Here is a 9,727-nt window from a genome sequence, read left to right as displayed (position 1 = left end):
AAAAAAAAAAAAAAAGGAATCTCTGGAGTGTTGCACCAATTTTCAATATACCATCTGAAAAAGCAAGTTGTTCCTCACAAGAATCTCGCCTATGAGGGGCCAGACTCCGCAGCAGTTCCTGGGCCCTTATCCCCATTTCTTTCACAGTTTATCAGAGTAGGACCTGCTTCTCACTGGTCTCACTCCTCTAAGCCTGTTCTTTCAGTAGCAGGAAGTTACTTCTCTCTGCTCATTTACCTGTTAGACCCATACTGTGGAATGGATCTTACTGGCTCAGCTTGCTTAATTATCTTGCTTAGTGACATAAAGTTGAGCAACTAATCTTCACTGCCATCCAGTCAATTCTGACTCATAGCTATCCCCTTTGGGTTTCTGATGCGGTAATCTTTAGGGAAGTAGATTTCCCAGGAGTGGCTGGTGGTTTTGAACTGCCAACCTTCTGGTCAGCAGTCATATGCCTTAGGGACTATGCCACCAGAAGTTCAACTAATCTTATTTATTAAAATATCTGTAACAGTAGTTTCTGACCAGTGCTAGCTGTTATTTTGCTGAATTTACACAAACTTGAAGTTCTCCTTTCTTCATCTCTAAGGGCAAGATAATCCAGAATAAGATCACTTTTTGCAAGAACTCTGCCTAACTCTTTCCCCTGTCGCACCCCTCCCCCAGTTCAGTTTAGTGTTCCTCCCAGAAATTCTGGAGTCCCTGGGTGATGCAAATAGTTAACAAACTCAGTGTTAACTTAACTTTGGTGGTTTGAATCCATCCAGAGGTGTGTCAGAAGAAAGACCTAGTGATCTGATTCCAAAAAATTAGCCATTGTAAAACCTATGGAGCACACTTTTACTCTGATATATGTGGGCTCACCATGAGTTGAAGTCAGAGCTAGTTTTTTTCCCCAGGAGTTCTGCACACTTCTTTAATGGCAAATCCTGTGTGATGTACTCTTACATTTAATTTAAGCCTGTCTCCCTCACTGGACTGTGAGCTTCTTCTTCTTCTTCTTCTTTTTTTAATTTTTATTGTGATTTGGGTGAAAGTTTACAGAGCAAATTCATTTTCTATACAGCAGTTCATACACATTTTGTTTCACGACACTGACTGCAATTCCCCACGATGTAACAGATCTCTTCCCACTTCCTCCCCTTAGTTACTTTTTCCCTGTGTCCATCCCTCCCATGTATTCCTGTCCCGCACCACAATTGTCTCCCTGTGCAAACACTAGTCTTCTGTTCTCCCATGATTGATTGCTCCAAGGAGTGTTATCTACCTGATGTAAATGTTCACCCCATATGCTTGTCTTTTGTTTGGCTGTAACCCACAGAGGTGAGTTCAATTCCAGATCTGAAGGGCAGCTAGGGGCCATAGTCTCAGGGGTCTCACCAGGCTCTTCAGACAAGCAAACTTGGTCTTTTTTTTTTTTTTTTTTTATGATTTTGAGTTTTATTCCACATTGTTTTCCCACTCTCTCCAGGATCTCCTATACCGATCCCCCTCCAAGTGGCTGATAGTGATAGCCAGGCACCATCTTCATACAGGCTGAGGATCTAGACTGTGAACTTCTTCAGGCTAGGAAATGTGTCCTTTATTTCTGAAACTCTAATGTGTGTGGTGTAGAGTAGAGAATAATAAATATTTGTTGAAGGAAATAATGAAGTCATGAAAATGACTTAGTTGTCTCCTTTGATGCTGATGAGACCCACTGAGGAGACTTCTGGGTTTTTTCATTCTCTCACATTCCAATTGGAGTGGAGCTCGGGGAGAGGGAATGTGAAGTGGGCAGAGTAAGGTAACGGCCTACTTTCTTGCCTGGAGTGAGTAGTGACAGGCCTGCAGAGAAGCAGAGCGTGGCATTTTGCAGCTCTGTGTTTCTTTTGAGGGTGAGATGCTCCAAGAGATGTTTGATAACCTGCTTTGATGTGTTTCTTTCTTCTGGCAGATATGGGAATCCATAAAATCAGGGGCTGCTCTTGAAAACCCTGTACTCCTCAACAAGTTCCTCCTCTTAACATTTGCAGTAAGTAAATGCATTTTCTATTGCACTGAGACTAGTGAAAGCCTCTGGCTTAACCCAGTATACCAGCAGCACACTGTGCTTCCCCCTGTGAAGCTTTTAAATTATGGAATTCAAGTTACAGTTGTTGAAGGGATGGTCATTTTTTTAGCTGCCAGTGTGCTGGTGCTTATTCCCAATGCAAAATTTATCCATTTTTACCAGTTGTACTGGTAGTAGCTGTAGTAAAATGTGCCTAAAATGGTAGGCTGACTTTTATTATTCAGGACTTGACGAAGTCAAGTTCAGGAAGTAGTGATTTCATTGTTGTTAAGGACTGGTAGTGCCTAAGGCATTTGACTGTTAACCAGAAGACTGGTGGTTCAAACCCACCAGCCACTCCTTGGAAGGAAGATTGGACAATCTCCTTCTATAGTGATACTGCCTTGGAAGCTCAAGGAGGGGTTGCTATGAGTTGGATCCAACTTGACAACAGTGAGGTTTTTTTTTGTTGTTGTTGTTGTTGTTAAGGACTCCACAGCAATGGGTTTGGTTTTGGTTTTGGTTAATGTCTTTGTTAAAAGCAGTCCTGCAGAGCTCAGTTGTTGGACCATCGGCATAAGATAAGGTTGGAATTTTTGGGATCCACTATCCCCAGGGGGGATTTCTGGATTAGAGGAGATTGCACTATGTGGCTTGACCACCCACCCAGTTGATGTTTTGTCTTTTTCAGAAAGATAGAAAAAATAATGTTTTATATATGAGAGATTGAATTAAAGTGCAGATTAAGGGCAGCCTTGAAGAGGAAAATAAATCACAGTAAAGTAAAATATGTTGCATAGAGAAGTGGGGGGATAACATAAGGGGTAATAAGTTACAGGAAAGGACCTCACCTGGGTGGTAAGGAGACAGGAGAAAAGTAAGGATTGACTATAGAGATGTCGGACAATGAATAAGGAAGACCGAAGAAGAGTTGATGCTTTTGAGTTGTGGTGCTGGCAAAGAATGCTGAAAGTACCATGGACTGCTAAAAGAACTAACAGATCTGTCCTGGAGGAAGTGCACCCGAAATGCTCTTTGGAAGCAAGAATGGCCAGACTTCGTCTCACCTACTTTGGTCATATTGTCAGAAGGGATCATTCCCTGGAAAAGGATGTCATGCTTGGTAAGGTGGAGGGTCGACAAAAGAGGGGAAGGCCTTCAACAAGATGGATTAACACGGTGGCTGCGATGATGAGCTCAAGTATAGCAAGGATCATGGAGCTGGCGCGGGATCGGGCAGTGTTTCGTTCTGCTGTGCATGGGGTCACTGTGAGTTGGAAAAGAGTGGCGCCTAACAACAACAACAAATAGAGATGTCAGGAGTCTGTATGCGCGTGCACACATATACATACACACACGAGATGCATGCATACATGGGTATTTTATAACTGACTTATTCTTGCATATATGGGTATTTTATAACTAATTTATTCTTTCTAATTATGACAACTACATGATATTCTGTCAAGTATATTTCATACAAAGAGCTCTGGTGGTGTGGTACCTACGGCACTTTACTGCTGACTAGAAGGTTGGTGGTTCAAACTCACCAGCCATTCCACAGAAGGAAGACTGGGCAATCTACTTCTGTAAAGATTTATCTCTTCGAAACCCAAAGTGGGGTAGCTATAAGTCAGAATCCACTTCATGGCAGTGAGTTTGGTTTTTGGTTTTCATACGTTTCATACACTCTTGCTGTACAGTTAGGTTTTTTCCAATATTCATTATTATAAAATGCTGCAGTAAACAGTATTGTCCATGATGATTTTTTTTCTCCTGCTAATTTTACTTCTTTAGAATAAATTTTTTGGAGTGGGCATATAAATATATTGATGTGGATATGTATTAAGTATATTATTCATCTCAACTTCATTAGGTTTGGGTTTTAATCATTCTCCCCACTTTTCCTTTTCTTTGGCCAAGTTGTAGGTCTTGCCTTTCTTCCTCCCCCAGGAAATAGACCTTCTTTTCTTCTGAATGCTGCCTCCCTTACTGCCCAAGACAAAGGGGAGAATAGGAGTCAAACTGGAGGCTATATCAGAGGGTGGCTATCTATTCAACTCAACTCTTCAACTAACTGCCGTCAAGTTGAATCTGCCTCCTAGAGACCCCTCCTTGGGTTTCCAAGGCGGTATCATTATGGAAGTAGATTGCCCACTCTTCCTTCCAAGGAGTGGCTGGTGGATTTGAATCACTAGCCTTCTGATTAGCAATCACATGCCTTAGGTACTACGCCACCAGAGCTCCCTGGCTATCTGCTAGGAGCTAGTTATAACTAGCGCTCTGTGTAATAGTGAGGGAGACACAAAAATGTTTACATTCTTCATCAGATTTGTTGTTGTTAGTTGCCAGTGAGTCAAATCTGACTCAAGATGACCCCATGTGTGCAGAGTAGAACAGGGTTTTCAAGGCTTTGAACTTTCAGAAGCAGATCACCAAGCCTGTCTTCTGAGGCACTTCTGAGTGGGTTCAAACCAGCAACAATTGCTTTACTATTTGTGCTACCCAGGGATCCTTACTAGGTACAATTTGGCATTGATAATTTGTCTGTAAATTTGAATAATTTTGTAGGTTCTCTACTTGGCTAGATGTAGGAAGATCTGAAGATTTTTGGCTTTATTACTTGAACCTCAATACTTTTTCTGTGCCAAGAATTCTGATTAATAGAACATAGTCAATGATATGCTTTTAATGAGATAAGTAATGTTAGCTCTTCTCTAATTTTAAGGAATTTCCTAGAGTTAGTATGTATGTTTTTTGCCTTTTTTACTGAGAATTCTTACCTTGGCTTTAAAATAAAGCCTATATCTTTTGAAATCTTTAAACACAAAGAGCTTTGTGTTTAATTTAATTGAGATCCTTTGTATCCTGAAAAGAATCCTAAGAAATTCAAGCCTGTTGACTTGAAGATGACCTGCTAAAGCATCTTAGAAATTGTGAAGTCCTTGATCTTGAATTGTTTAACCTTTTGCTAAAGATCAGTTATGACAAATCATTTAAATACAAAGAGATGATAGTCTCTGGAGATGTTTTTGCTTTCCTTTCTGCTGTTTTTAGGACTCAAAGAAACAGACATTTCATTAATTCAATTTTGCAGTTTGTTTTGCTGTTGTCATTGCCTTTGTCAAATGTGTTGTTAGTTCCTCAATTAATGATAGAATTAGAGATTGCAGAAACTGTAATTACTTGACTTTCTCATCTGGACATACATTTATATATAAGTTTATATTTAAAAAGTTATCAAGTGTAATTCCATTTTTATGAAAAGTCCAGAGTAGGCAAATCCATAGAGTCCAAAAGTAAGTTAGTTGTTGCCGGGGGCTGAAGGGAGGGGGGATTGGGTATGACTGCTAATGAGTATGGGGTTTCTTTTTGGGACACTGAAATGATTTGAATTAGTGTTGGTGTTGCTACGACCACATCAATATACTGAACACTAAATTGTATACTTTAAAATGATGAATTTTATGATATATGATTTCTATCTCAGTAAAAAATAATCATTGATCAGTCACCCAATTTTCATTCTTTGCAAGGTTCAGGAAGATATATTAATTAGCCAGATAAACTGTGTTAGTGGTCAGTGGTCATAGACTGGTGAAGAATCTGTCAGATGCCCATGTAACTGTGTGATCCTACCACACAGGTGATTCAGGCCATAGATGCTCCAGGAACTCAAGGCATGAGCAATCTGTCTGAGTGGGCATACTGTCAAGGACAGCTTTGCAAATCCTACCCCCTGCATTCCTTCCCTTGGTCAGGGAGCAGTCAGATACTTCTGTGAAGATGTAACCTCTAATATGGTCCGTGCTCCTTAGTACTGAGAACCTCTTCTATGAGTTTTACAATTAAGACCTTATCTTATCTCTGTCCCATGCATAAAGTGAGCAGCTGTCAAAGGGCTGGGAATGGATTTTACTCATCTTTTTATTGTCAGAGTGTCCAGTGTTTTCTTTATACATGTTATTTTTCCTAATTGCCATCAAGTCAGCTCTGAATAATGACAACCCCATATACAATAGAACATAACATTGCCCAGTCCTGCAGCATCTTCAGGACCGTTGGTCTGCTGTAGTTCATTGTTGCAACCACTGTGTATTTTGAGTGCCTTCCAACCTAGGAGGCTACTCTTTCAGCACTGTATCAGACAATATCTGTTGTGATCCATAGGGTTTTCACTGGCTGATTTTCAGAAGTAGATCGCCAGGCCTTTCTTCCTAGTCTGTGTTAGTCTGGAAATGCCACTAAAACCTGTCTACCATGGGTGACCCTGCTGGTATTTGAAATACCAGTGGCATAGCTTCCAGCATCACAGCAACATATAAGCCAGCACAGTACAACAAACTGATAGACCGGTGATGGTCTTTGTACATAACAAGTACGCTATAGTTGTTGACTTGCATTTCACCAAAAATAAATTTCTGAAAATAACACTACATTGTTTCAGCCATATACAGGTATATTATTAGCATAGCTTCTTTCATAGGAGGCTTAATTTATTTGATTGTGAAAAAAAATAATACTGTGATTTAGAGTCATGCCTCTACAGAGGGTACTTTGAGTATGTTTGATACAGTGGAAAAATCTCCAGTTTTAGATGCAGAGTTCTGATCTCCTTGCTGCTACTTACCAGCTTTGTTTTTATCCTTCTCTAAGCTTCAGTTTTCTGTTTATAAAATGGAATGATAATGGCTACCTCTGAGAGTCATTTTGTGTATTAACAATGATGACAATAATGTCAACCACTTAATCAACATTTTCTGTGTTAGCAAGTAGCCAATAAAGTACATTATGTTTATCATCATAATATTAGTGGGTGGTGTGTATGGATGGAGTGTTTTGGGATAAAGACAGGTGCTCTGCATTCTTGCAGGAGTTCTGTTGAAGAGAATATTTAACAAGCAGGTCATATTTTATGTGTGTCAGTTTTTCTGTTTTAAGCGATTCTGAGAAGTTGCATTAGTAGCTGCATTTCAGTTTAATTACTGGTGCTATTCTTGTTCTTTAATCTTTGTTGAGATTTGTTGTTGTTAGTTGCCATGGAGTTGATTTTGACTCCTGGCAACACTATGTGTTACAGAGTAGAAGTACTCCATATTTTCTGGGCTGCATTATTATCAGAAGCTGATTGCCAGGCCCTTTCTTCCACAGTACCACTGGGTGGGTTAAAACGGTCAACCTGTAGATTAGCAGTCCAGCACAGACCACTTGAGCCAAAATACAATTCATCAATTTTAAGTGGACACTGTGGTGATTTTTTTCCCATATCCCCTTCCTCCCACACCTTCCCATCCTCTCATCACCAATTTTCTATTGTCTTGATGGATTTACCTATTCTAGATACTTCATATAAGTGGGATTATACAATATTTAACTGTTGGTGCTATTCTAATATCTTACTTTATGTTTTCTTCTAGGATTTAAAGAAATACCACTTCTACTATTGGTTTTGCTACCCTGCCCTCTGTCTTCCAGATAGTATACCTCTCATCCAAGGGCCTGTGGGTTTGCATCAAAGGTTTTCACCAAAACAGGTATCAAAAAATAGAACAAAATGCGAGCAAAATTGAGTTTAATATGCAAGAGTAGTTTTCCTAGTTCATTCTGAAGACAAATAGGTACTGCTTTGGATAAACAGGTAACGATTGTGGAATCCTCCAAAGGTGGAACTAGGAGTAGACTTATTTATAAAATGTTTGTAAAATCACTTTGAGAAAGTAGTGAAAAATACTTTCCCAGGTTTTCAGTGACACTTGACAACATGCTATGCCAATAGGGAGGAATTATAGGACCATTTTTAAAAGACTGCAAGAATATACCAAAATGTGGTCTTCACTTTCTCTGTGGGAAAACATGAAACAGTATACTTGGGAAAGAAGACTTCCTTCTTTGTTAAGTAGATAGTAAGTTCAGTGCTATGCTCTCTATTCTGTCCCAGGAGAGGAGCCAGAAATTCTGATGACTGTTTGTTGAAATGCAAAAATGCCCACAGATGCCCAGTGTCTTTACAGAGAGTCTTTGAGACAAAATAGAAGACATTCTTCTCCCCCTGTACCCAGTTTCAGACCTTCTTCATCAAGAATGAGGCTGGTAGTCTGTGCAGTTTAAGAAAGATGATTAGGTCGTTAGAGATGGTCCTGAGAAGAACAATGAAAATAGGCTGGTATAGCAGAGACCCTAAACTGAAGAATTCTGCTACTGTTAAGGTAAATATTGAGTGGCAAGGTGATTTGAATTCATGAAGCATATCATACTGAAACCTTGAACACTGAAGCCAGGGTGCAGTCTATATTGATTTGGGGGGGAAAAAAGTTAGTTTTAGGACAAATCAAAAGTAGTGGCTTGTAGGTATGGGACTTCTATTAAGTGTGGAAAAAAAAATGTATGGTTGCACAACCCTGTGTTTATACTAAAAACCATTGAACATCACAGAGAAGTGCCATGTTGTACCATACAGGGTTGCTTTGTGCCCCTGTCTAAAATACAGCACTGGACACACTGAAAGTGTTGTATAAAAGGTTAGTGGTATGATTAGGGGCATTTTGATGTTCAGTTGCTACAAACAAGTTAACAGAGATGTGATTAGTCATTTCCAGCCTTCTGACTTTAAGGTGCCTTTCAATTTACATTAATTTTTAGCTAGAAGTAGATTTCTAATTGTCTGGAAAATAACTGAATGTTTTCTGTTTTCAGATTCAAGCCCTTGAGTGTGCATATGATGATCTTTGTCACACAGAAGGAGTCACAGCCTTACCTTACTTTTTAATCGAGTATGATGAGGACACAGTGCTGGTTTCCTTGCTTAAACACTGCAGTGATTTCTTCCAAGGTCAAAGGACAAAGGTCAGAGAAATTTTGAATAGCATTTTATTATCTAGGGAAAAAAAAAATTCTGAAGTTCATGTTATGATAGACCACTCCAAAATTTAAGCTCATTTAGATATTTTTAGCCATCCATAGAATGTTTTAGAACATTTTCTTATCTCTGCTCTCACCCACTCCTGCAGTTCCCAAATCAGCTCCTCCTGCAGACTTTCCTACCTCCGTTACATTTCAGAGTAATTTTGCATTCCTTGCTTCCTGTTAGTGATAGTTATTTTAGTTTTTCCTTGGTATGTTTTACATCCTTCCTTCATTTCAGTTCTCATAGCTACCACTGCCATTCAGGCCCTGAGTATCTCACTCTTCAACAGGTAGATTCTTTTTGTTCTGTTTTGCGTATCACCACTACAGAAATATCTTCATCTAATACTCACTATATCATTCACTGAATATGAGCCTAATTAGTGTCTTTCTTCAAGCCTGAGCTCCCTGTCCTGCCTCATCTTCCACTGTTTTCCTTGTAAACCATTGCTCCACCTTAACTTGTCTGTTTTTCACCAGCCCTGCATCAAGTACTGCTATGTCTCTGTTTTTGCTTATCTTTGTACCATCATCCTGAAACATATTCTATCTGTGAAAATCCTGAGAACCTCTCCCCGCTTGATGAAATTCTACTCATTCCTAAGCTACTTTAAATTCTGCCTTCACCATGAAGCCTTCTCTTAGTGGTCTGGCCATGTGTGATGTATCCCAGCTCCCCACTCACTGCATTTATTATCTGATCTTCATTTACTGCTCAACTACACATGGGGTCACCATGAGTTAAAATCAATAGCAACTAACACAACAACAAACCTTGTACAGAGTATA

The 9,727-nt window shown here is 39.5% G+C and overlaps 1 protein-coding gene across 1 annotated transcript in view; it reads left to right on the top strand.

The window, feature by feature from the left end:
* ATG7 (autophagy related 7) overlaps nt 1-9,727 on the top strand; it is a 345,292-nt gene that overhangs the window by 31,800 nt on the left and 303,765 nt on the right. The window contains exons 4-6 of the mRNA XM_042782730.1: nt 1,940-2,017; nt 7,453-7,569; nt 8,729-8,878. Of these exons, the coding sequence (XP_042638664.1) occupies nt 1,940-2,017; nt 7,453-7,569; nt 8,729-8,878 (345 nt within the window). The remainder of the gene's footprint in view (nt 1-1,939; nt 2,018-7,452; nt 7,570-8,728; nt 8,879-9,727) is intronic.

The sequence above is a fragment of the Orycteropus afer genome, unplaced genomic scaffold, assembly GCF_000298275.1.
Source record: "Orycteropus afer afer isolate SDZICR_OR568_19922 unplaced genomic scaffold, OryAfe1.0 scaffold00432, whole genome shotgun sequence".
NCBI classification, from domain to species: Eukaryota; Metazoa; Chordata; class Mammalia; order Tubulidentata; family Orycteropodidae; genus Orycteropus; species Orycteropus afer.
This window is presented reverse-complemented; position numbering and strand designations above follow the sequence as displayed.